Here is a 26,828-nt window from a genome sequence, read left to right as displayed (position 1 = left end):
GGTCACTTCCAAAGGCTGAGTGTACAATGGCCGTCACGGTCACAAACAGGGAGTGAATGGAGCGGGGCTTTGTCACGTTGTGTGTGCTCAGCGTTTCTCTGGAGCTCGGCACAGATCCACTCTGGACTGGACGGTCACACAAACAGGGAGCCAGAGAAGGACCACAGAGGACTGAGTGAGTACGCTTTGGAACTCGTGATGTAAGAGAGGCAAATGACGACAAATGACGACAATGACGGACAGGTGCTTTAGTGAATGAATAAACTTTGATGTTTAGACTCACGGGAGAGACGACGATGAAGTGATGAAATGACAGAATAGTTTATAGTTTATGGATGGAGAGGCCGAGGACGCTCAGAGTGGACAGGAGAGGAGGCTCAGAGTGGACAGCAGAGGAGGCTCAGAGTGGACAGGAGAGGAGGCTCAGAGTGGACAGGAGAGGAGGCTCAGAGTGGACAGCAGAGGAGGCTCAGAGTGGACAGGAGAGGAGCTCAGAGTGGACAGGAGAGGAGGCTCAGAGTGGACAGCAGAGGAGGCTCAGAGTGGACAGGAGAGGAGGCTCAGAGTGGACAGGAGAGGAGGCTCAGAGTGGACAGGAGAGGAGGCTCAGAGTGGACAGGAGAGGAGGCTCAGAGTGGACAGCAGAGGAGGCTCAGAGTGGACAGGAGAGAAGGCTCAGAGTGGAAAGCAGAGGAGGCTCAGAGTGGACAGCAGAGGAGGCTCAGAGTGGACAGGAGAGGAGGCTCAGAGTGGACAGCAGAGGAAGCTCCGAGTGGACAGCAGAGGAGGCTCAGAGTGGACTCAGGGTGGACAGCAGAGGAGGCTCAGAGTGGACAGCAGAGGAGGCTCAGAGTGGACAGGAGAGGAGGCTCAGAGTGGACAGGAGAGGAGGCTCAGAGTGGACAGGAGAGGAGGCTCAGAGTGGACAGCAGAGGAGGCTCAGAGTGGACAGGAGAGAAGGCTCAGAGTGGACAGCAGAGGAGGCTCAGAGTGGACAGCAGAGGAGGCTCAGAGTGGACAGGAGAGGAGGCTCAGAGTGGACAGCAGAGGAAGCTCCGAGTGGACAGCAGAGGAGGCTCAGAGTGGACTCAGGGTGGACAGCAGAGGAGGCTCAGAGTGGACAGCAGAGGAGGCTCCGAGTGGACAGCAGAGGAGGCTCAGAGTGGACAGCAGAGGAGGCTCAGAGTGGACTCAGAGTGGACGGCAGAGGAGGCTCAGAGTGGACAGCAGAGGAGGCTCAGAGTGGACAGCTGAGGAGGCTCAGGGTGGACAGCAGAGGAGGCTCAGGGTGGACAGCAGAGGAGGCTCAGGGTGGACAGCAGAGGAGGCTCAGAGTGGACTCAGGGTGGACAGCAGAGGAGGCTCAGAGTGGACAGCAGAGGAGGCTCAGAGTGGACAGCAGAGGAGGCTCAGAGTGGACTCAGGGTGGACAGCAGAGTGGACTCAGGGTGGACAGCAGAGGAGGCTCAGAGTGGACAGCAGAGGAGGCTCAGAGTGAACAGCAGAGGAGGCTCAGAGTGGACAGCAGAGGAGGCTCAGAGTGGACAGCAGAGGAGGCTCAGAGTGGACAGCAGAGGAGGCTCAGAGTGGACAGCAGAGGAGGCTCAGAGTGGACAGCAGAGGAGGCTCCGAGTGGACAGCAGAGGAGGCTCAGAGTGGACAGCAGAGGAGGCTCAGAGTGGACAGCAGAGGAGGCTCAGAGTGGACAGCAGAGGAGGCTCAGAGTGGACAGCAGAGGAGGCTCAGAGTGGACAGCAGAGGAGGCTCAGAGTGGACAGCAGAGCGCAGCAGATCCTTATCCATGTCCTCAAATGTCATAAAGCATTGTTTATTTTCCCAGTCAAAGGGAATATGACTAATTAGTGGTAAATGATCAAAGGTGCACTTTAGTGGAGGCTGTGCTTGTCTCCATGGAAATAGTTTTGCTTTTCTTTTTTTAAACGTATCTGTGGTTTAAGTTCGCGAAAAGGTTTGGACCAATCAACAAAGATGACAGTCACAGGCCATGCTTCCCCTGTCACCTTAGTTGGTTTTTAAGTAAGATGGACATGCTTCATGTGGAGTACTTCCACAGGGAAACATCTGAAAGTAGTTGTAATTTTGTGTAGTTTGGTGGGTTTTATAGGAGATTTATGGCCATAGTTGTATGATATAGTCGTACAATTATGTAACTATAGTTTCAGCATGATCAAACACAGTCTTTACAACAGGTTAGTTTTATAAACAGAGCGTAATACAAGTTCATCATTTCATTAGTATTTGACAGATGGTGTGGATGTTCAGACTGAGAAGCTTCATCAAATATTCTAGAGACCTAAAGTTATTCTCTGTGGCCCATTTGTGGACCCCCCCTCACTGTTTAAGAACCACTACCCTAAACCAACATTTACTTAATGCATATTATTGCAATGAGACAATAATTGGCCCACGTTTAGACAGCTCTGAGTGAGAGCTGTCCTCAGGGCTAGAGACCTGCACGGGACTTTAAATAAATCCCGCCAACTGCAGGTCTCTTCAGGGATGAGGCGGCGGCGCTGCTCGCCTCCCACAGCGGAACAGCATGGCTCACACCGGCCCACTTACCCATTGGCCCCACCGCCTTGGAGCACAATGCTTTAAACGGCAAATTAAACCTTAAAACAAAGTTTCTGTAGAAAGAGGGGTTCTCTTTACACCTCTTTCAAACCATTTCTTCTCCTGCTTAAAATATGCACCTCACCGTCTTCAAGTGACGTGTGGCTTTGAGGTGGAGATGCACGGCTTCATTCTGGTGAGATGTGGCTGACGTGACTGAGTGTTTTCTGTTTTGCTCAAGTTGATCGTCTCTACTTTTATTGTTAATCCACAAATGGCTACAATCCGCCTTGTTGATGATATTTGTTTCATGCACGTTCATTAACGCGAACTGTCCCAACCAAGTAAATAAACTTAACAAATAACTTTAATCGTAATCCTAGTCAGGGTTACAAAGCATTTATGTGTGATACCCAACTCTCATATAAAACAATTACAGCATTAAGATATTTAATAGTGTCGTACATATTTAGTGAGACCAGACGAGTTTGCAGTTCATTCCATAAAGAAGCACCTTCCAGCAGTCTGAAGCACCTTCCAGCCGTCTGAAGCACCTTCCAGCCGTCTGAAGCACCTTCCAGCCGTCTGAAGCACCTTCCAGCCGTCTGAAGCACCTTCCAGTAGTCTGAAGCACCTTCCAGCCGTCTGAAGCACCTTCCAGCCGTCTGAAGCACCTTCCAGCCGTCTGAAGCACCTTCCAGCCGTCTGAAGCACCTTCCAGCCGTCTGAAGCACCTTCCAGCCGTCTGAAGCACCTTCCAGCCGTCTGAAGCACCTTCCAGTAGTCTGAAGCACCTTCCAGCAGTCTGATAGTAAAACAAAAAGCTTTTTTTCCAAACTCAGTTCTGACTTTCGGGACAAACTACATGAAGATGCTCTGAGACCTCAGGTTATCGTTGCTCCTGGGCACTCAGTTCTCAGATATCAGGGGAGCAGTCCTAACATGGCTTTAGAAATGAAGAAGTGTCAGTGTTTCAGTTTGCACAAATACAATGAGGAGAGCATGCTAAAGACAATCTCAAGACATCAAAATTAAGCCACAAAAACTCCAAAATAAATGTCCCAATAGTTCCAAAGTCGGTGGAATTTTTCCAATTTCAAATTAAGTCCAAATGTAATCCTCTCCATATTCCGTATATTAGTTATAATGCCGGTCCAGTCCCTGATTGTCGGTGCAATTTGAGTCATCCATTTTATGTAACGGCCTTGCTTCTGCATCCAGGAGGATTCTCCAGAGATATCACTGATTGTCTCTATGGCCCAGATACATAGTTCTCATGCTAACGCCAAAAACGTGGCTCTTTGTTGAATTCAGTCCAATATCCCGGAGCAACATTACAGTCCCAAAACACATGGAAATGTTTGCATTGACATGGTGTTACCAAACACTGTGTCACACTTTTCCAACAGAACTCCCGTAAAACACATGATTTTGTGCTTCTCCACTGAGCTGTACATACATTTTCCCATTCTTCTCTTTCCAATTTATTTTGGTGGCAACTCGAATTGTTTTATTTAGATATTGTTCCCCTTGAAAGTTCTGATTTAGAGGCTTTAATAAATCAGTATCAGTCAGAGGGCTACGGCGGGCATTGATTTAATTTCAGAGTTTTAATAACTCCTTATTTACCTATAAAAGTTATTTTTCTTCAAGCCAAATGAGTCTTCCCTCAAAACCCCATATGTATCCAGCCCCAGAATAAAGTTATAATGAACAAAGAGTTAGAACATTAGAAGGACCCTTTGGCCCCTCCCACACAGAAGAATGGAAAAGCTGCTCCTGTCCTATCAGCAGGCTCTGTGTAAGGCCCAAAGCAGATACTATTCACATCTGATAGAAGTCAACTAAAGTAACACTAGATCTATTTCAGCGCAGTAGCCATGGTAACAAACTGTCACAGCGCAGTAGAGCCCTCACTCCCAGCTTCTCTCAGCTCTGATGATGTTCTTTAGACAATTAGAGATAAACTTAATTAAATGACTCTATTACCACTGAACAAGCCCAAGCTGTAAAACTAGTGTCTCATATAAAACCATCAGTAAATTTAGAAAGGTTCAGCTGTTGATCAAGAGAGAGAACTTCAGCCCTTATGCCCTCTAAAAGCTCAACTTGTGTCCTAGACCCCATTCCAAGCTCCTCAAAGACATTCTCCCCCTGATTATAGACCCTATTCTTACTATAATAAATACTTCACTATAAAGTGCTTATGCTCCACATCCTTCAAATATGAGGTCATTAAACCTCTTCTGAAAAAGCCTAATCTAGACCCCGACCTATTGGTAAACTACAGACCTATTTCAAATCTTCCTTTTGTCTCTAAAATCTTTGAACAAGTTGTAGTAAAACAGCTTTGTCGCCACCTACAGGACAGAGCCCACCACAGCAGGGTCCGTGTTCAGAGCCCACCACAGCAGGGTTCAGAGCCCACCACAGCAGAGTTCAGAGCCCACCGCAGCAGGGTTCAGAACCCACCACACCAGGGTTCAGAGCCCACCGCAGCAGAGTTCAGAGCCCCCGAGTGCAGGGTTCAGAACCCACCACAGCAGGGTTCAGAACCCCCGAGTGCAGGGTTCAGAGCCCCCGAGTGCAGGGTTCAGAGCCCATCACAGCAGGGTTCAGAGCCCACCACAGCAGGGTTCAGAGCCCACCACAGCAGGGTTCAGAGCCCACCGCAGCAGGGTTCAGAACCCACCACAGCAGGGTTCAGAGCCCACCACAGAAGGGTTCAGAGCCCACCGCGGCAGGGTTCAGAGCCCACCGCAGCAGGGTTCAGAACCCACCACAGCAGGGTTCAGAGCCCCCGAGTGCAGGATTCAGAGCCCACCACAGCAGGGTTTAGAGCCCACCGCAGCAGGGTTCAGAACCCACCACAGCAGGGTTCAGAACCCCCGAGTGCAGGGTTCAGAGCCCATCACAGCAGGGTTCAGAGCCCACCACAGCAGGGTTCAGAGCCCACCACAGCAGGGTTCAGAGCCCACCACAGCAGGGTTCAGAGTCCACCACAGCAGGGTTCAGAGCCTACCACAGCAGGGTTTAGAGCCCCCCACAGCAGGGTTCAGAGCCCACCACAGCAGGGTTCAGAGCCCACCACAACAGGGTTCAGAGCCCACCACAGAGCCCACCGCAGCAGAGTTCAGAGCCCACCACAGCAGGGCTCAGAGCCTACCACAACAGGGTTCAGAGCCCACCACAGAGCCCACCGCAGCATAGTTCAGAGCCCACCACAACAGGGTTCAGAGCCCACCACAGCAGGGTTCAGAGCCCACCACAGCAGGGTTCAGAGCTCACTACAGAGCCCACCGCAGCAGAGTTCAGAGCCCACCACAGCAGGGTTCAGAGCCCACCACAACAGGGTTCAGAGCCCACCACAGAGCCCACCACAGCAGAGTTCAGAGCCCACCACAGCAGGGTTCAGAGCCCACCACAGCAGTGTTCAGAGCCCACCACAGCAGGGTTCTGAGCCCACACAGCAGGGTTCAGAGCCCACCACAGCAGGGTTCAGAGCCCACCACAACAGGGTCAGAGCCAACCACCACAGGGTTCAGAGCCCACCACAGAGCCCACCGCAGCAGAGTTCAGAGCCCACCACAGCAGGGTTCAGAGCCCACCACAACAGGGTTCAGAGCCCACCACAGCAGGATACAGAGCCCACCACAGCAGGGTTCAGAGCCCACCACAGCAGGGTTCAGAACCCACCACAGCACTGAAACTGCACTAGTTAAAGTCATAAATAATTTGTTATTAGCTGCAGACGATGGACTTTATCTGATAGGTACCAGTTTGTTAATTTAAACCTTTTTAAACCACTTGTGAAGTAACCTATGGTGTGCCTCAGGGTTCATTACTTGGTCCAGTTCTGTTTACTCTTTATATGCTGCCGTTTGGTCACATGATCAGAAAGCATGGCATTAACTTCCACTGCTCTGCAGATGACACCAGCTGTATTTATCAATGAAACCCGGATGACTTAATTATTTGCTTCTTAACCCTGAAAGCTGTGTCCTGCAGAAGTTCTCTGACCACTCATCATCATGACACCATCATCAGACTCATCACAGACGATGATGTGGAGGACAGAGGACTGGAGCAGGACTTTGTGGACTGGTGTCAGCGGAACCACCTCCTCATCAACGCGGGAAAGACCAAGGAGATGGTGGTGGACTTCCACAGAGGCCACGCCCCCCTCACCAGTGAACATCCAGGGACAGGAGAGAGTGGACTCATACAAGGACCTGGTGTTCATCTGAACCACAAACTGGACTGGACTTATAACACAGACTGTACAGGAAGAGCCAGAGTCGGCTCTACCTCCTGAGGAGACTCAGGTCTTTAGGAGTGACAGGGCCGCTCCTGACAGGGCCACTCCTGACAGGGCCACTCCTGACAGGGCCACTCCTGACCGGGCCGCTCCTGAAGACCTTCTCTGACTCTGTGGTGGCATCAGCTCCTGTAGGTGTGGTCATCACAGAGAGGGAGAGGAAGAAGCTGGACAAAGCTCCGTTCTGGGCTGCACTCTGGACTCGATGCAGGAGGTGGGGGACAGAAGGGTCCTGGCTAAACTCACATCTATGCTGGACCATGAGTGTCGCCCCCTGCAGGACACTTTGTCCCCTGCGGGACACTCCGTCCACTCTGGAGAGCAGCTTCAGTGACTGATCCACCCTCGCTGTGTGAAGGAGACGTTTCACAGGTCTTTCCTTCTGCTGCTGTCAGACTTTATAACAAACACTGTAAGTCCTGAACACGTGTCATTCAGCTTCAGAATCATGTGCAATACTGTTTGATGCAATATTCTCAGTCCATAAAACAGCTGTAGATTGTGTCACTATTGTTATTATTATATAATGTAAGAGCGTTTTAAGATCTGTTTTTTATTATTCACTTCTGTACCAACATTGAAATTTCCCCATTGTGGGACAAATAAAGGCTTATCTTATCTTATCTGATATTTGTGACTGAAAATGGGGTTCAAACCTCCAGAGACATCCAAGTACAAATCTATACTGTCTATACTGTAATCTGTGCATGACTTGACTCACCAGGCATAAGAGCTGTGGCATATCTGTGAAAGACAAGGCTTAGCTAGCATAGTCATTATATTATTACATAGTTACAGTAATACAGTAGTACTTGTATTGCAGTTGCACTGTCAGGGACAATAAGATGCATCAAATCAATGATGTGGAAACATGAGATTTCACGTTTATAGAAAAGTGGCATTTAATCTGAGTCCTTTTTTTTCTCCTGTGTCTCCAGATCTCCTTGTGCTCCCTGGAGGCTGCAGAGGTTTGGGGACATGTTCAAGTACACGTCCCCATGGCAGGTCCTGGTCTGCAGCCTGGAACCACACAAGGTCAGCACTTATTCCTCCTGTGCTCAAATACCTCTTTGTGCTTCGAACTGAGACAATGAATTAAGACCTTTTATGGACGGCCCTCTGCATAATCTTGAAGTATTAATTTGAGTGTAACTGCAAAAAAAAAACTGGACAAGATGTAGTGACGCTAACAGTGAGCTAGAACTAATTTGTGGATTCCCAATTACGTTTTCTAGTTTGACCAATTTATACATAATTTAGAAATATTATATATTTAGTTGTAAATTAGTTCTATATAAATTGTAAGTTAAAGCAGAGTTTTACTGATACTCGACATGAATGTGCAGAGTTTCCTCTTTGACCTAAGGACAAAGTAAGCCCATGTTAAGTGGGCGGGGCCTGTCACAAAGTGAACTTTGTCTCCGTCCTGTCCTCAGTCAGGTCCTCAGTCTGTGCGTCTGAGCTCAGCAGGTAGGACTCAAATCTACTCTGAAATATATCGCACATTCTCATTTGAACATAAAATCTACTTTAGTTTTGATGTAATCAAACATAAAAAACATAAAAAATGCTGTTTTGGTTTCTCCTTTGAATGAACAGGATGACTGTGTTTTACTTACATGAAATGATCTATATTATTCCAGATATTCATTCAAACAAACTTCCGATGATACAATCCAAACTGCTCTGCACCGCCACAATTTGCACTTTTACTCAGGTAATCCTTATTAAGATGAATGTTTTCTCATGTATATTCAGCTCTAAAAGCCCCAAAATGTATTAGTACATTTACTAAAGCGTTTCTTCTTCTCCTTAATGTCACATTTGAATACGTCAGTAAATACATGAATGGCTCACTTAGTTCTGGAGTTGAACTGTGCAGTAGTGTTTACAGAGTGAATGTGTGTACTGTTGTGTGTACTGTTGTGTGTTCTGTTGTGTGTACTGTTGTGTGTACTGTTGTGTGTTCTGTTGTGTGTACTGTTGTGTGTACTGTTGTGTGTTCTGTTGTGTGTACTGTTGTGTGTACTGTTGTGTGTTCTGTTGTGTGTACTGTTGTGTGTACTGTTGTGTGTACTGTTGTGTGTACTGTTGTGTGTACTGTTGTGTGTTCTGTTGTGTGTACTGTTGTGTGTACTGTTGTGTGTTCTGTTGTGTGTACTGTTGTGTGTACTGTTGTGTGTACTGTTGTGTGTACTGTTGTGTGTTCTGTTGTGTGTACTGTTGTGTGTACTGTTGTGTGTACAGTTGTGTGTACTGTTGTGTGTACTGTTGTGTGTACTGTTGTGTGTTCTGTTGTGTGTACTGTTGTGTGTACTGTTGTGTGTTCTGTTGTGTGTACTGTTGTGTGTACGGTTGTGTGTGCTGTTGTGTGTTCTGTTGTGTGTTCTGTTGTGTGTACTGTTGTGTGTACTGTTGTGTGTTCTGTTGTGTGTACTGTTGTGTGTACTGTTGTGTGTTCTGTTGTGTGTACTGTTGTGTGTTCTGTTGTGTGTACTGTTGTGTGTACTGTTGTGTGTTCTGTTGTGTGTACTGTTGTGTGTACTGTTGTGTGTACTGTTGTGTGTTCTGTTGTGTGTACTGTTGTGTGTACTGTTGTGTGTTCTGTTGTGTGTACTGTTGTGTGTACTGTTGTGTGTTCTGTTGTGTGTACTGTTGTGTGTTCTGTTGTGTGTTCTGTTGTGTGTACTGTTGTGTGTTCTGTTGTGTGTACTGTTGTGTGTACTGTTGTGTGTTCTGTTGTGTGTACTGTTGTGTGTTCTGTTGTGTGTTCTGTTGTGTGTACTGTTGTGTGTACTGTTGTGTGTTCTGTTGTGTGTACTGTTGTGTGTACTGTTGTGTGTACTGTTGTGTGTTCTGTTGTGTGTACTGTTGTGTGTACTGTTGTGTGTTCTGTTGTGTGTACTGTTGTGTGTACTGTTGTGTGTTCTGTTGTGTGTACTGTTGTGTGTTCTGTTGTGTGTTCTGTTGTGTGTACTGTTGTGTGTTCTGTTGTGTGTACTGTTGTGTGTACTGTTGTGTGTTCTGTTGTGTGTACTGTTGTGTGTTCTGTTGTGTGTTCTGTTGTGTGTACTGTTGTGTGTACTGTTGTGTGTTCTGTTGTGTGTACTGTTGTGTGTACTGTTGTGTGTTCTGTTGTGTGTACTGTTGTGTGTTCTGTTGTGTGTTCTGTTGTGTGTACTGTTGTGTGTTCTGTTGTGTGTACTGTTGTGTGTACTGTTGTGTGTACTGTTGTGTGTTCTGTTGTGTGTACTGTTGTGTGTTCTGTTGTGTGTTCTGTTGTGTGTACTGTTGTGTGTACTGTTGTGTGTTCTGTTGTGTGTACTGTTGTGTGTACTGTTGTGTGTTCTGTTGTGTGTACTGTTGTGTGTTCTGTTGTGTGTTCTGTTGTGTGTACTGTTGTGTGTTCTGTTGTGTGTACTGTTGTGTGTACTGTTGTGTGTACTGTTGTGTGTTCTGTTGTGTGTACTGTTGTGTGTTCTGTTGTGTGTTCTGTTGTACTGTTGGCTTCATAAACAGTGTCTGATTATCAGCAGAGAGCAGAGCGAGCGCTCAGGAGTGTCTTATCTGCTCCACACAGAGCTCACTCACTGCTCTGCACAGCTCCTCCTCTCTGCTCTCTGCACAGTTCTGCCTCCACTTACAGCTTTACACAACTGTACTTCACTGCTATACACAACTGTACTTCACTGCTATACACAACTGTACCTGGAGCTGTAAGCAAGGCAAGGCAGTTTATTTTGTACACAAGGCTTTACAGAACAGGAAAACCTTCAATAAAATCACAAAAACATGACAGAAATCACAAAACAGTTCAAGACATAAAAGAGAAGATTGCAAATAAAACGATTTCAGTCAAACACAGCTAAACAAAACTCTTTTTGCCTCGATTTGAACATTGTTGGAGTAGAACCTGTCTCACATCTTCAGGAAGACTGTTCCAGATTTTGGTTGGTTCATATACGGCGCTAAAATGTCCAGTACTTTTGTGCTAGGCCATGGAGAGACTTGTACACAAGCAGAGCTGCTTTAAAGTCTCTTCTCTGAGCCACAGGGGCCAGTGCAGAGACCTGAGAACAGGACTAATGTGATGGTACTTCCTGGTTCTGGTCAGGACCCGAGCAGCAGCGTTCTGGATGTACTGCAGCTGTTTTACAGCTCGTTTGGAGAGGCCAGTGAGCAGGCCGTTACAGTAGTCTAATCTACTGGAGACAAACGCATGGATAAGTCTCTCCAAGTCTGGTTTAGACACTATACTTTTGATTTTGGCAATGTTTTTAAGATGGTAAAAAGCTGCTGATGTTATTGATTTGATGTGGCTGTTAAAGTTCAAGTCTGAGTCCATTATTACCCCCAGATTTATAACTTGATTTTGAAGGTTTTAGAGCGAGACTCTGGAGGTGACGCTAACACTTTCTCTTTGTTTCTGTGGGACAAAAATTATTATTTCAGTCTTCAGCTGGAGAAAGTTGTTTTGCATCCACACACTGACTCTGGCACCAGCAGAAGGCCCTCTGGCACCAGCAGGAGGCCTTCTGGCACCAGCAGGAGGCCTCTGGCACCATGAGGCCCTCTGGCACCAGCAGGAGGCCCTCTGGAGGCCCTCTGGCACCAGCAGGAGGCCCTCTGGCACCAGTAGGAGGCCCTCTGGCACCAGCAGGAGGCCGGTCCACACACTGATCTGTTGGATGCAGTGATTCACCTGCGGCAGTGAAACATAGATCTGACTCGTCTGCATCATTGTGATAGGACACATTTTCACTGCGTATCAACTGACCTAACGGCAGCATGTAGAGGTTCAACAGAAGGGGACCCAGGACTGACCCTTGGGGCATCAAATTAGTTGTTTAATAAGAGGAAGTCAGTGAGCTATTGCAACCTTTTCGAGGAGTGATGGTGCTAACAAACTGTTCAGCGCAGACTTTAGAAATCTGGAGGCTCACACATGGAGGCAGCTGTAGATGAACTCAGACTGTGATGATCTCATGGACAGTTTTGTCAGTTACAGGTGCAAAGTTAGTCAGTGTTTATGTGGTTTTACGGTGATTACTTGTGCTGTGGTATTTATAGCATTTTTTTTATTGCCCTGAACGTTGTCATTAAAGAATAATAGTGGAAAAAGATTCAGTTGTATCATCTGGACTCAATCTGCGAATCCAGACCGGGAACTCATATATTTATCCTACTCTGGGTAGGCCCCGCCCACTGGACGTCCTGATGCAAAATGTGTTGTTGGTTTCAACAGAAACTAAACCTCTTGTTTACGATCAGTATGTTAATGGGCTATAAGTCTCCCTTTTGTCCCTGGCTCACTCTCTTTCTCTTCCCTGAGGACCTGATTAGCGTCAGAATGCTCTGGGCGTCGACCTCTCCAGGGATATAAAATTCCATTATAAACAATCGGAAGGTTGAATCTTAAACCCCCCATTCTTATTTAATGACGGTCTTTCTTTTTTAACAAAAATGGCCTCTTTAACTCATCTTTCAAACACTCTTTTTTTCCTGCTTAGAATCTTCACCTCACTGTCTTCAATAGAGTGGTTTGTGGCTTTAAGATGCAGATGTGCGGAATATTACAGTTATAACGTCATTGAATTACTGTATTTCTAACTGATGTTTAAATCATTAGAAACACAAACACAGCCTTAGCTACAAACACAGACTTGTTGTTAAAGTCACTTGTTTAAAGTTTCTGCGTTGCCGTCCTTCTGCTGCACATGTGCAGTTTGGGCACAGGATCATAATCTGTTGTTTATTCAGAGTTGTTTGAGGCTGTGTCCTCAGAGCTCAGTGCAGAGCTCTAAAAGAAGCTGCTTTACACTCTTGTTCTAAAAGCTCATGTAAGAGAGCGGAACATGAACCCACTAAAGACATTGGGACTTTAGCCAAGCTTCAGCAGCAGAAATGAGAAGGAAATTGTCTTATTTGGACATATTTTGGACCAATTTAAATTTGATTTTAATAATTGAATTTTCGATTTTACTGGTAAATCCCGACTTGCCTTGATTGCCCTGACCACTGCCCTGACCACTGCTCTAACAAACCGCCACTGCTAACATCAATAAATAAACACATAGTTAAGATATGAAAAAATATAAATACTTCATTTTTTGTTATGTAATGTTTAAACTGTCAGAAAAATGTGTCAAACCTGATGCCCTGGATGTTCTGGGGCCAGTTTAAAGTAAATCTCTCTTATCTGTAATCTATTATTTAAGATAAACTTTATGGGCATTCTTGCCTCTAAATTCCAAAGCGGGACAAAGTTCTTAAATAAAGATAAAGTTAAAATAAAGTTGCTGAGATAAGTAACATAATAAAATGAGATAAACGTCTGAACTAGCAACTGTAAAAAAAAAAAAAGAAGGTAAACCCTGTGTCTAAAAACACCATGAAGGGACTGAAACTGGAAACCATCAAGAGCACACTACAGTCTCACTATATCACAGAATGTTTATGGCACTATCATATCTACTCCAGCCTTCACTGCTTCATTGTTTTATTATTGGCATAAAAAAGGAATATACACAAGAATATTACATTTTAAGAACGTGGCCCTGGTGATGTTTGAGTCTGGTGTATTTGGGGCCCCTCCACAGATGACTTCTCCTGTTGGCAGCCGGCCCGTGTTCTTTCTATCATAACACTGACCTGCCATCTGTTTCCATAGCAACCAACTCCTACATATCTGAGGTCTGTCTTTACACCGTTTCCATCGTTTCCACGGTTAAACATGATGATGAGATTTATTTCTATTTTTGGCTTAACATTCAAAGTGCACATAACAGGTTAGTTAGACTGCTCATTTACAGGGAGGTCACTAAGGTTAAGGTTAAGGTTAAGGTTAAGGTTAAGGTTAAGGTTAAGGTTAAGGTTAAGGTTAAGGTACACTTTAAATGTCCCCTTTGTCCTCTGCATTTGACCCATCCTTCAGCGCTAGACTATCGTCGCTGGAGGATTTTACCTATGACTTATGTTTTGATTTGATGGGGGAAACCAAAGTACCCAGAGGAAACCCACCCTGACATGGGGAGACTTATGCGTTGGGTTTTGACGTCTGTGATACAACTTTAAGGTGACAATATCTGATGAGTAAATATTGTATACATCACAATCCTAATTAGGATCTGGGGCCCCCAACCAAGAGGTTTTCAACAAAAATTCTAATTCTGTATTCTGGTACATTTTAGATGCAACATTATTAGCAGCTGATTACTGAGTCCATTATCAGGGCCCCCCACAGTCCCTGAATGTCCCTTCTCCTGCTCTTCTCCTGATCAGATCAAGGCTCTAAAGAAACTACAGGCTGCAAATAACTGTAATTAACATTCACCCCAGCTTAACTCTCATACCCTTCTACCATCGTTCACTGATCAATTCATCACACGTTTATAGATTAGCATTCTATATTGTTAAAAATCTGCCTATTATTTAGTATTTAGTAAAGCCTAGAATTTCTAACTAACGTCTAATCATTGCAAACAAAGACTTGTCTCTAAAAGATAATTTTTAAGTATTTTTATTGAATCTTGACACTGCTGTTGCTTCACTTATGCAGCGTAGTGTGAGGCTATGTGGTCCTCAGAGCGCATGCGCTGATCTCTACAAGAAGCTGCTGTCCACTCTGGTTCTAAAAGATAATGTAAGAGAGTGGAGGGGCCCGGCGTGTGCTTTGAAGAAGCTGCAATACCACTGGTATAGAGCAAGAGGAGACTCTTGTCTGCACTGGACAGAGCAGCTGAAGTGTCTTTTGCAAACAAAGATTCCGTGTCATTGTCCCGCATGAGGCAGCAGAACCAGGACAGGTCTAATATCCCTATGACTCTCATATTGGGGTCAATGTAAGCCCACTGTTTGGCTGCACTTGGGACAACAGTGGGTGTGTATTGGCCCCCAGGCCCATCCATAACAGATAGTGAATTTGCTGCAATATTTGCATAATTGACTAGTAAGGAAACTTTGTGTTTTTTATTCTGTCACTGTAACAGTTAAACTATTTCACGATTTTAAAGCATAAAAAGATATAGGTCTAGGACTATGTAAATTAGACTAAATTCCTCCTTCTCAAGATTGCGCTGCACTGATTTTAAAAAGCCTACTGTAGTGTTAGCTGACCTAAAGAAACGCATCATCCTCAAATGGTAGAGCAATCACGTGTTGTGATAGGAACGGTTTTGCAACAGGGCAGTTTCCTTGGTGATCAGTTGATTGCTTTAAAAGCAGAAATGGCAGCATAGGACGTGTGTACGCAAAAACACCTTATATAGGAATGAAAATATTTCAGCCATTAAAAAAAGTTGTTTTTCTCTTGTCATGTTGCTGCCAATAACAAGGGGCAACGCTGCTTGGCTGCTTTTATCATTTAGTTATTAATACCAACACTACAGCACATCCACGGACTTCACATGAATTAAGTTAAGTTAAGCATTCCGATGCAGGGTGGGACAAGCGTTCTGCGTTCCAAAGCCCTAAAGTTAACTCTAATTAACTGTTCCTAAACCTAACCCTAATTCTAATGTTACCCTCATTGTAAATGAATTTGAAAGTAAGCCCCGCCCCCGGAACGCATGCAGAACATTTAGGGAGTCATGTGAACACTCAACCCACGTCAGAACATCTCGTCCCTTTCATCCTAAGGAACCTCCGTAAGAAATAAATCCCCCCAAAATCCTGTAACTGTCCATCTTGTCCTGGACATTACTTGCAGTTCCGTGTTTGATCCAAAACAGTCAGTGCACCAGCAAATCGTCGCAGTCGTACAAACCATTCCACTGTTTAGCACACATGTTTTTACCACGTACAGTGTCAGTAGATCTATAATAGTGGCGATAATGGTGCCCTCAACATGTCTGTGTTTCATCTTCGCCGGTTGTACCCGTGTTGTGGGGCCCCACCACTGCAGGACTTACATTTCCAGACCTGCTCTCTGGAGCCTCGCTAGCTTAAGCTAGAGATGCTAACTTGTCTTGAATGTAGTACGTCTACTTCTGTTGACTGGCTATCGCTGTATTCTTTTCTTTCAATTGATTAGCATTTATTATATTGATAATATATTATATTGCAATGATCTCAACTATATCACTAAATATTAGAAATAATTGTATTATCTAACTATATTACATAAGTCCAGCTAGGACTGAATATATTCATAGTAATTGATTTCTTTTGCCTCCTTCAGAGACTGTCAGGAGCTGGACATCAGGATGATTTGAGCACTCTGCACCTGTTTACTCCAGTCCAAGGCCTTACTCCAGACCCCTCCCCAACAGTTATGGACAGGACCCCTCGCCGCTGGGAGCTCCGGCCCCTCTCGCCCTCACTGCAGCCCTCAGACCTCCGCTCCATCTCTGCCCAACAGGAGCAGGAGGTTTCCTACAGTAAAAGCATCTCTATCGTGGGCAGCCAGTCTGTTTATGTAGAAGGTGAGAAAGAAGTTCAAAAGGAAGTGATACATGAAGTAACTATTCTGTGAGGCATGTTTCTGAAATACTTTGAGAAACCTACATGCTCACCTCATGAGCCCCCCGAGGCAACTGCGGTCGTGATTTTGAGCGTTACAAAAATAAATTGAATATAATTGAATAAGCAGGTTAAATTACAACTTACCTTTAATGATATACTTAATTACTGGGAATGACTCTCATGTAATTATCAAAGTCATCTGGACATGCACATAGGTTTTTGAAGACCCAAATACTGAGTTGAAATAATGCTACAGTGTGACCCTGCAATATAAGCTCACCCCATCGCAATAGTTAGTTGCATGTTATCACAAAACAGACCATATTAATCAATTGTCCCCAGGAGGTTTGAACTTCAGATTTCTTCATTCCTGTTGCATGTGGATTGGCCCAACACTAGCCATAAACCATAAACATATAATAATAATGCTGCCTTACATGTGTAATGCACTTATAGGCTCAAACACTGTCATTCTTCTTTCACTCTACACTCTTCTACACAACTGACACAAATCTGGCTGTCAATCTGCTCCATCGGCCGCTCTAAACATATGAAAGTAACTCAGGTATCTCTTCTTACCATCGCGGTAATTCCTGTTTAAAGTTACAATCAAACGAATGCCATATGTGACTTTTCACGGTCAATACATAGAACTACTAATTTCACAAGTGTATGTCTTCTTCAGGCCGGAGTGACTCTTTGGCTGATGTGACGGTGGAGGCGCGGCAGGTGTCTGTGTCCCGGGACGAAGCCAGCTCCAGTGATGAGCTCCCCATCAGCCCATCCAGCAGCACTGGCTCCCACAGCGGCTTCTACTCCTTCGTAGAGGACCCTTTCAGTCCCGAGGCCGAGCAGAATGAGGCCTGGATGGTCTCGCCTCAACGCCAATCGAACCTGGCTACTTTGAGAGAAGAGAAGAGCTTCAAGCTTCAAACCTACAGCAGCCACAGCACGCCAGGAAGTTTATTCCAAGACATCTCAGAGACACAATATGAAATCAGCCCGAGGTATGGTTATAAGGTGGTCAATGAGGTGGAGGAGAGGAAGCTTCGGAAGGAGATCATCCGTGGTCAAGCACCAAAGAAAGGTCCCATGGTCGAGAAAGAAATGGATAGTCCAACAAATGATACAAGCAGACTGATCGAGGGTCTAAGTATTAGCTATAGCCATGTTAAAGCTAAACCAAAACCAGCATACATAATAGATTCTGAGGCCATTGACCAAGAGCAGATTAACTTTGATGCTGCAAGGAAGCAATTTATTTTAATGGAGCAAAGTAAGTTAGACCCTATTATACGACCTCGCGAAATTCAAGTCAAGGTATTGCCAAAGCTAAAACAAGATGCTATAGTGTTAGCAAGGAGAGAGGAGCAAGTATTCACCCCAAGTGATGATGATGTTGATGCTGAAGAGAAGGACGATCTCCGTAGCAACCATAGTCGAACAAGCAGCAGTTTGGAAGATTCAGATAGACTTCCACTAATTGCTAGCTACAGCAGCATCGATGCGTTAACACATGAGCAGATCCTACCGGAAAATGATGCAAACCAGATTAGCATAGCGCATGAGACGCCGATTGAACGTGAGATAAGAATTGCTCAAGAACGTGAGGAGAACTTGCGTCGATCACGGGGTTTGCAGCATAGCGTTAGCGGTGGAGAAATGATAAAAATCAGAACCAAACGATTGAACTCGCTGCCACTAGCACCTTCACCTTCACAAACCAAAGAGAAAGTCAGAGTGAGCTTCATCTTCCAGGAGATCCAAAGACGGGAAGAAGCAAATAGACAAGATGGTGCCATACAAAACTTGGGAGGTCCGACATGTGAGCGGGTCTTTAGTTTTGACGTCCCACAATCAAACGATATTGAAAGCAACCAGGAATATGTAATGACTAAGGCATTTGAGACACTAAAGGAAAACAGGAGAGATGAAGCTAAGTTAGATGTTGTTGACTACGCCTTACAAAAGCTAAATTACACCGCTCAAGATGGAAGCAAAGTAGAGAATCGACAAGATAATGCCATGCAAGCTCAAGAGTATGGTGAACCGTATACTGGTGGAGTAAAGCAAGAAGAAAAGCACAACTACAGTGTGCAAAATGATCAGGCATTAGCGAAGAATTATGAATTTGAAGGATCTAAAAGCTTAGAAGAAAGATGGCATAATCAAAATGGGGACGGACTGGAAAATGGTTATAAAAGCATTGTAGAGAGGTCTAGAGTTGATTCTTTCAGCAATGAGGTCTTCCAATTGCCATGTTGTCCTCACAAACATTCAGAAGATTCAGATCCATCTAAAAAGGGCCCAAGGCTGAACAGCCCCAGAGCAGCCAGTCCCCAGACCCCGGCTTGGAGGGACACTCTGGAGCGGACGGGCCTGCAGACCAGAGGACAAGCGGCCGCTGAATTCATCGAGCGGGACATTGAGGAGGCGATGAGACGGGAGCAGGAGCTAAGGGAGCAGAGGGAGGCTCGGGTAAAGTTGGTGTACTCTCCACAGACACTTGTGCATCAGGCAGACAAGATCGCCACCACGCAGTTCTACCCTCAGAACAACCCAGGTAAGGTTATTTTTGTGTGTGTGATCATTTGTTTATTGTTTGTTTCTATGGACACAAAGCACCTCTATGTGCACAATTCAAACACACTAAAAAGTATTAATTTTAAAATGGGGTAAAGTACGTCTGTTGCCATGTTTGTTTTGGTTTGTTTGGGCGCTTCCCCTTTTTTGTACTTGATTCCATAGAGAAATGGTTTGTGACTGATGGAGATTCTCATGACTTCTTTACATACGAAGGCGAGAGAATACAACTAATCATCAGTTATTGCTCATGTCCGAAATGAGACGCAAAATGCGTGATATGGAGTCTTTTAGAACCAAGGTGATAGCTGCCCTGGGCCCGGCCGTATCTGCTGCAGTGACCGCTGAGCTGAAAACAGGAGGAGTAACCGGAGCACGCATGGACGAAGTTGAGCAGAATGTTTCAGATAATGCGGACGATCTGCGACAGTGAGGGTCGAGATGGAGGCTCTGCAGGCCAAAGTGACAACACTGGAGTCGGAAAACAACAATATGAATAAATATAGCCGCAAGCGGCAATGATCGGCCCTCGCCACGCCGCAAGAGGAGGGGGCGCTAACGCGCCCCAATTGTCCTTTTAGTACACCTACTGCTGAATCTGTGACGCTGTCACATCTTCTCCCCTTTGTTTTACCATCAAAAAGCAATTTTATTTTGAATTCTTGGCAAAATGTGCGGCAGACACCGTGACTCTTTGAATAAAAATGTGGATATCTTTTGATGGTCCACTCCTGAAGATGAGTCTCACCAAATTTCAGGTTAATAGGGCTTACGTCCTGGGAGGAGTTCGTGAAAGTCTAAGGTGTAAACATGTTCTGGCGATTTCCCCATTGGAATAACATGGGAGGTTTTGGTCATCGCTACGGCAACGCCATAACAATTATGACATGGGTCTCATTGACTAGTTGTGTGTCAAATTTCATGTAATTTCGCAAAACTAAACATTTAACCTCCATATAAAATCTGTAGGGGGCGCTGTGGCGCCAAATTAATTTATTTCACCTCAAGTAGGTTTAGGGCAAAGAGTTTAACAACTGATTCTAATTTGACGCAATTCGGACTTTATCTGCGCAAACGGCAGAAATGTTAAATTTGGGAGATTTCTGAAATTCTAGCTACAGTTTGCGGCTTCGCCGCTCAGAGACCGTGACAGGTATCAATGTAATTTGAATAACTTTTGATGTCCCACTCCTCAGTAGCATTTTCACCAAATTTCAGCTTTTTAGGGCCAACGCCCTGGGAGGAGTTCGTAAAAGTACGACGTTTGGAAAAACTCCCGAGTCATGCTTAGCCATTTTTGAAGCAATATGGCCGACATTTGGTTGGGTGGACGGCGTTGCCGTAATAATATTTTTTACTTCTCTTGTCACCATCTACCTCCGCGCCAAATTTCATGATTCTACGATCAGATTTTTTTGGGGTCATTTCCTATCTCTCAATGCATTTTTGGTACATTTGGGGGCGCTGACGCGCCAATTTTTTATTTTTGAAAAGGGAAATAGCCAGAATGTAGAGAGGCACGATTCTTAGAGGTGTGCAAATTTTTGTGACTTTTCGTCAATGTTCACTGGGTGAAAAATAGAGTATCTATCAGACCAAATTGTCTCCTGTAATCAGGGCCTGAAAGAGACCATAAAAGAGAATAGTTTAATTTGAGCCAAAGTGATACTCATGGTACTTCCTTGTGACATTCTTCCACTGTGTTATATTGGGGTCTAAGTTCACAAATCACTTTACTATCATCATAAGCATTGTGACTGGGCATTGTGACACAAGAAAGCCACTGCTAGAGACAGTTTTTTATCATTTCATAATTTATTAATTAAAGATAAGTTAAGAGAACCTTTGACAGTAGTAGACATCGTGCCACTCCCCACTCGATTCATCCCCCACATTCACACAACTCATCCCTGAACTCAGTTTGTCCTGGGCAGGTCACATGAGCCACGTTTCCATTGGTTCACTTTGGAGCCGATCTGGACCACCACTCCCAAAGTGTCTCCACAGTTGTAAGTGACCCATACCGGCCTTTATAAGGGGTCCGAAAGGGGCTAGAAGTGGTACTAGCTCCCAGACCCAGCTGGTTCGCTTTTTGCTCCCGAAAAGCTTAAGCGCGAGATATTGTAAAAGAGAGAATGAATGCTGATTTATGTGAAAACTAAACTGCAAAAAGCAGATATCATTTTTTAAAAATAATTACTCCCCAACCTCTGAAATACTGTCTTATTTCCACTGATGATAACTTTAAGTGATGAGCCGACGAACTGAGAAACACAGCGTTAGCACACATTAGCATCAGCTGTTTATTGACTCATGCAGCTAACATGTGTAGCATTACCTTGTTAGCAACATATCAACACCAAAAATTTGTCCAACTACTAAATACGGCCCTCAGATCAATTTTAGATGGCCCTCTGGCGTCCCCCTGAATTGTCCCAAATAACCAAAATGTGTACTTATTACTGCAAATTTGGAAAAATTCTAAAAAAAGATGTGATGTGATACAGACCAAATATTAATATAACTTGAAGATTCACTTAATGGCCCCTAGCCTGTGGCCCTCTGCTCTGTCTCAATGTGTGGTCCTCAGTAAAGAAAGGTTTGGGCCCCTCTGGTCTAGGGCAGTATCGGCCCTTCAATCATTTGGACAAAAAGAGTCGGTCACAGTGTTTTCCAGGCCTTGTTCTACTCCAGATGAGTAGACTCAGCTGATGTGTCCTCATAAAGACCCAGAGGAGAATGATTAACTGCTCATGATCAAAGTCCAGATGGATTCATAAGAGACATGTTCAGTGTCATATTAATGTGTAACTATGGACCATAGAGAGAGAGGAAGTCCTCACCACTGCAGTTATGCCACAGGAGACATCGTCTTATCTCTGATCTTATGTTGCACTGTTCAAATGTGTGACATGAGAATGCACAAACAGGCCCTAGAGCGGCTGGCAGGGACACTGATGGTGAAGAGGAGGAGATGGAGAGGCTGAGGAGGAGGTTAATGGTTGAGTTGAGGCAGATAAAGGGAGGAGAGTATAGGTATCCTGCTGTGATTGGTTGACAGTGACAGACAAATTTGCATCCCAGCATTGATTTAGTAGTAGTAGTAGTAGTAGTAGTATGAGGGGGAGGCGTAGTAATAAAATGTTGTCTTTTCCTTACAGGTAAATTGGAGTCCAGGTCCTCCTCTTTTCGTCCTGGGCGATTGTCCTCCGTTCCCCTATTGTCCCCCCAGCCCTGGTCTCCTGCCCCACAAACACAATCCCCTGCTGTGTTCTGGACCACACCCCAGACTCCTCTGACTGCCTCCTTTGCTGTGCCCTGGACCACTCCTCGGACCTCTGCCACTCTGGGTCAGACCACCCCACAGACCCCCTCTGCCACTCTGTGTCAGACCACCCCACAGACCCCCTCTGCCACTCTGGGTCAGACCACCCCTCAGACCACCCTTCAGACCCCCTATGCCACTGTGGTCCAAACCACCCCTCAGACCCTCTCTGCCACTCTGGTTCAGACCACGCCCTTTCCGGTCCGAGGCCTGACCCAGACCCTGCTGCAGGGCTTTGAGGAGCGACGGAGCAAACTAAAGCTGGAGGAGAGCAAGGTGAGTTCTGTTTCATCAGTTTGTGCCAACTTTATTTTACTCCTGCCTCTGTGTGTTGTGTCCTTGGGCAAGACATGTAACACCCTGACTGTGGGTGTAGCTCATCATTCAAATCTTATTTATAAAACACACACACACACACACACACACACACACACAGGGTCCAGAGGAGAGATTCTTAACCCATCTGAAGGGTCGGCATGGCAACATCTCCCCTCGCACGGCGGGAGCAGGATTTAGCTCAGGTTTCCACTGTCTACAGCAGCATGAACCGCACAGACTATAAATACTGCCGTCTTCTCCATCGCACCTCAAGTGTAACATTTCCGTGCAGATTTTAGGACCACGTTCTCTGAGGTCTTGCAGCTGTTCCATAGACGAGGGCTGTAGTCCTGGAAAACACCTCAAATGTTGTAGTAATTGTGGTCATTGTAACCTAAGGTAGTCTTTCTGTGGAGAGAGAATATGTGTGCTGCAGCTTTAACCTCTCCACCACCGGCTCCACCAGCCCTGGAAGTGATTTTTCATCTCTATGGAGACGATGCTTAAGCACTGAAACATTCCCTTTGCGCAGTTCAAGTATTAATACCAACTATGTCACACATGTGACATTTAGAGGCTAAAGCTAACGAGCATCACATGACTCTTGACCTGATTTAATTATTTCCAAGTTTGTATATTCAGATGCTTTGTTTGACAAAGCACTAATACACTTGTATTAGTGATGTGTAGATGATGCGTTACGGTGCGTACATTTCCCACACTGTGTTGTGTTAATGTTGCACTGTCTGGTGGTCTGAAAAGGCACGACACGGCGCTCTCGCTCATTCAAACATGTGAACACTAAATTGTGAAAAATGCGCTCTGATAATCAACAAATAAGAGATTACTTAGTAAGAACGTAACTCAAAATCGTATGTAAATAAGTAAATAACAGCCCATTGTAGTACAATGGAGTAGTACAATGGAGTAGTACCATGGAGTAGTACAATGGAGGAGGCTGTAATAATGACACAATATGATACAATGACAAGTGAATGTGAAAATGATTGTGAACCCTGCAATGAGGAACAGGCACATCCACAGCCTCAGGGGTTTGTGGCTCTGAAGGAGCCACTTCTACACAGCTTCTACACAGGCCACACTAAAAGACACTGTAGATGATGGTCACATGACTTATATTAAAGTGACACAGCTTTGGTCAACTTTAACTGCAGTATTCATATGTTTGCAGTACGCCGGAATCCAACCAGTTGATTCCGTCAACAACGAGGTACGTTTTTCCACACGAGTGAAAATCATTTTACATGTGGCCAAATGCAGAGCTGAAGTGTGATGTTTTCAGGTGGTGGAGTCGACTCGCGTGACACGACATAAGAACCAAAAAGCTCTGCAGTGGGAGGCCGGGCTCTTTGCCAACCAACAGGACCAGTGAACTGTGCAGTACCACTATATTCCAGCAGGGGCAGTGTGGACCATTGAACTGTGTGCTGTACCACTATATTCCAGCAGGGGCAGTGTGGGCCATTGAACTGTGTGCTGTACCACTATAATCCAGCAGGGGCAGTGTGGACCATTGAACTGTGTGCTGTACCACTATAATCCAGCAGGGGCAGTGTGGAGACTGACCAACAGGACCATTGAACAGTGCTGTACCACTATATTCCAGCAGGGGCAGTGTCGAGACTGACCAACAGGACCATTGAACTGTGCTGTACCACTATATTCCAGCAGGGGCAGTGTGGACCATTGAACTGTGTGCTGTATGACTATACTTCGCTGGAAAATCCAGATTTATATCTCTCTGTATTTTTATACAGATGGATATCAGTCTGGTCACTCCTGAGTTCAGATGGCCGTGATTGACAGATGGATTATCAAATCAGGGAAACACATGTTCCATCTTAAAGTGACACAGCATCGAAATGCAAATGGGTGTTTACGAGGAACAAAGAAAGACACAAAATACACTAGGGACTGAAAAATATTACTGACTTCTAAAGAATCAATGAACAAATCACAAAACTATTAATCTGAAGTGAGATAAGTTTGATTTTGTTCTAAAAACAATGACCAATGAACTCACATGTTTCACATGCGTCATAGAAATAAACGCATCTCATTGCATGGTATGTTTTGAGTTTGATTCGAGGCGCGACGGAGGGAGTGGTGCTGCTTTACACCAGCAGGGGCAGTGTGGAGACTGACCAACAGGACCATTGAACTATGTGCTGTACCACTATATTCCAGCAGGGGCAGTGTGAAGACTGACCAACAGGACCATTGAACTGTGTGCTGTACCACTATATTCCAGCAGGGGCAGTGTGGAGACCGACCAACAGGACCAGTGAACTCTGCTCTGCGATTACACTGGGTTAAATGTCAAATGTTAAAAAAGGGCTTATTATGCATTCTTGTGGCTTTAAGTGGCTTGTAAACATGCCTTTGGTCACCTCGGCGTTAGTATTTCACATTCTCTGATTTGAAATAATGTATACATTTTGAAAAAAACATTTTGAAAACTGCACTTTAATTTACAGTTGAATATTTAGGTGTTAGAGCGCCCTCTGTTGTCAGCAGTGAGAATGAACAATGAAAAACCAAATAAATGAACAAATGGAATAGGCAACGTGACTGCTATGCTAATAGAGCTATACATGACTGCTATGCTAATAGAGCCGTACATGACTGCTATGCTAATAGAGCCATACATGACTGCTATGCTAATAGAGCTATAAGTGACTGCTATGCTAATAGAGCTATACGTGACTGCTATGCTAATAGAGCTATACATGACTGCAATGCTAATAGAGCCATGGTGATGGTTTATGGACTTAAAACAGAAGTCCGTATTTTCAAATGTGACTCAACAATTGAGAGGAAAATTCAATCGGAGTGATTTGTGAGGCTGAGAGAAGACGAGCTGGTAAACAGGATAAATTAAACAGACGTGACAAAATAACAAGTTTATCGGATCAAAACAGACATTTTTGCGTAATATGTGTCTTTTAACCTCTCGTGACAGACCTGTAGAGTGTAGGTCTGACTCCAGCACACATGGAATCACTTATTTCAATTTATTTGGTTAATTCATTTGGCTTTTTCCAATCCCAATCCAACTTTATGTGTTTATTTTTGTAATTGTTATTTATCAAATGTCGAGTTCTGCTGTTTGGGTGAAAATGTCTCTGAGAACATTCAAACTGTCACTGTAACTCACACATTGGACGGATCCTGTGGTGCTCAGTCCAGGGGGACAGGGGGCGCTGTGGAGCAGGAAGCATCACTCTTCTTCTGTTGATTCTACATTTGGTTTGACTTGAAACAACAGCTTCTGATTGGTCCAATCAGAATAAACACAATCCAATCACAAACCAGCAAGAGAGCCAAATGAACTCTTGATCTTGATCTTCAGACTCACTTATAAACTATTACAATAAAAATTAATAAAAAAAAGGTTTGTGCTTTTGGTGTGTGAGTGTGAATTATCAGTACAGTGAACCGTCGGTGTAATCGCTCATTCGTCCAGGCGTGTTCCATTGTAGAAAAAGCTTCAGTTGTAATCATCTGGACTGAAAAATAGACATTTCGACTCTCATCCAAGAGTCATTGTCAATAAGAGAATTTAGGTCGAGAACTCCGATATTTGTACTATTCTTTGGTAAGTCCAGCCCATTGGGCGGAGCCTTCCTGAAGTGGAAAGAGTTGTTTGTTTCGACAGAAACTCCCCCCTTGTATCTACCGAGCCTATTCAGACTTTTAATGGGCTATTAGTCTCCCCTTTTAGTATCCTCCACCCTGAGTACCTGATTAGCATCTAAATGTCCTGGTCCTGGTCCTCTACCTCTCCAGGGGTTCAGTATACCATTATAGATACCAGGAAGATTGAATCTTAGTCCTCCATTCCTGTTTAAAGAAGGTCTTTCTTTTTTAACAAAAATAGCTTCCTTAACTCCTCTTTCAAACCATCTTTTCTCCCTGCTTAAAATCTTCACCTCACCGTCTTCAAACGAGTGATTAGACGCTTCAAGATGCAGATGCACGGCGCTCTGTGGTCCACAAAACAGAGCTCAAGGTGTGCCCACCAGCTCAGAGGGCAAGAAGAAAGAGGAAAAACACGTCCGAAATGCCCTCTCAGCCTGTGGTTACCCCGCTTGGGCCCTCAACAGAGTGAAGAGAACCAAGAAGCAGGACAAAAGGGAAACTGAACAGAGAAGGAAGGGTGTCTCTATCCCTTATGTGTCTGGCCTGTCGGAAAAACTGCAGAGAATTTTTAGGCAACACGAAGTC

At 44.9% G+C, this 26,828-nt stretch overlaps 1 protein-coding gene across 3 annotated transcripts; it reads left to right on the top strand.

The window, feature by feature from the left end:
• Positions 1-124: 124 nt before the first annotated feature.
• On the top strand, positions 125-24,894 carry misp (mitotic spindle positioning). 3 transcript variants are annotated; one of them, XM_072438686.1, is made up of 9 exons: positions 125-175; positions 7,831-7,927; positions 16,071-16,314; positions 17,040-18,917; positions 22,099-22,273; positions 22,415-22,538; positions 23,773-23,811; positions 23,884-23,981; positions 24,706-24,894. In XM_072438686.1, exons 2-8 carry the CDS (start codon positions 7,871-7,873, stop codon positions 23,971-23,973), a joined length of 2,607 nt encoding a protein of 868 aa, XP_072294787.1. In that variant the 5' UTR covers positions 125-175; positions 7,831-7,870; the 3' UTR covers positions 23,974-23,981; positions 24,706-24,894. The 3 variants fall into 3 exon arrangements, with proteins under 3 accessions (XP_072294787.1, XP_072294786.1, XP_072294788.1); XM_072438685.1 differs by lacking the exon at positions 24,706-24,894 and adding an exon at positions 24,133-24,184 and having other exon boundaries at positions 23,884-23,987; XM_072438687.1 differs by lacking the exons at positions 23,773-23,811; positions 24,706-24,894 and adding an exon at positions 24,133-24,184 and having other exon boundaries at positions 23,884-23,987.
• Positions 24,895-26,828: the final 1,934 nt, after the last annotated feature.

This window comes from Eucyclogobius newberryi, unplaced genomic scaffold, assembly GCF_026437365.1.
Source record: "Eucyclogobius newberryi isolate DKJ021-1_F unplaced genomic scaffold, fEucNew1.0.hap1 SCAF_9, whole genome shotgun sequence".
NCBI classification, from domain to species: Eukaryota; Metazoa; Chordata; class Actinopteri; order Gobiiformes; family Gobiidae; genus Eucyclogobius; species Eucyclogobius newberryi.
This window is presented reverse-complemented; position numbering and strand designations above follow the sequence as displayed.

Bases quoted from the DNA above. Each gene is read 5' to 3' on its own strand.
- misp (XM_072438686.1), top strand. From the start codon at position 7,871: ATGTTCAAGTACACGTCCCCATGGCAGGTCCTGGTCTGCAGCCTGGAA. The intron at 16,315-17,039 runs GTGAGAAAGAAG...TGTCTTCTTCAG, and splicing joins CCAGTCTGTTTATGTAGAAG to GCCGGAGTGACTCTTTGGCT. The intron at 22,274-22,414 runs CTCTGCCACTCT...TGTGGTCCAAAC, and splicing joins CCCTGGACCACTCCTCGGAC to CACCCCTCAGACCCTCTCTG.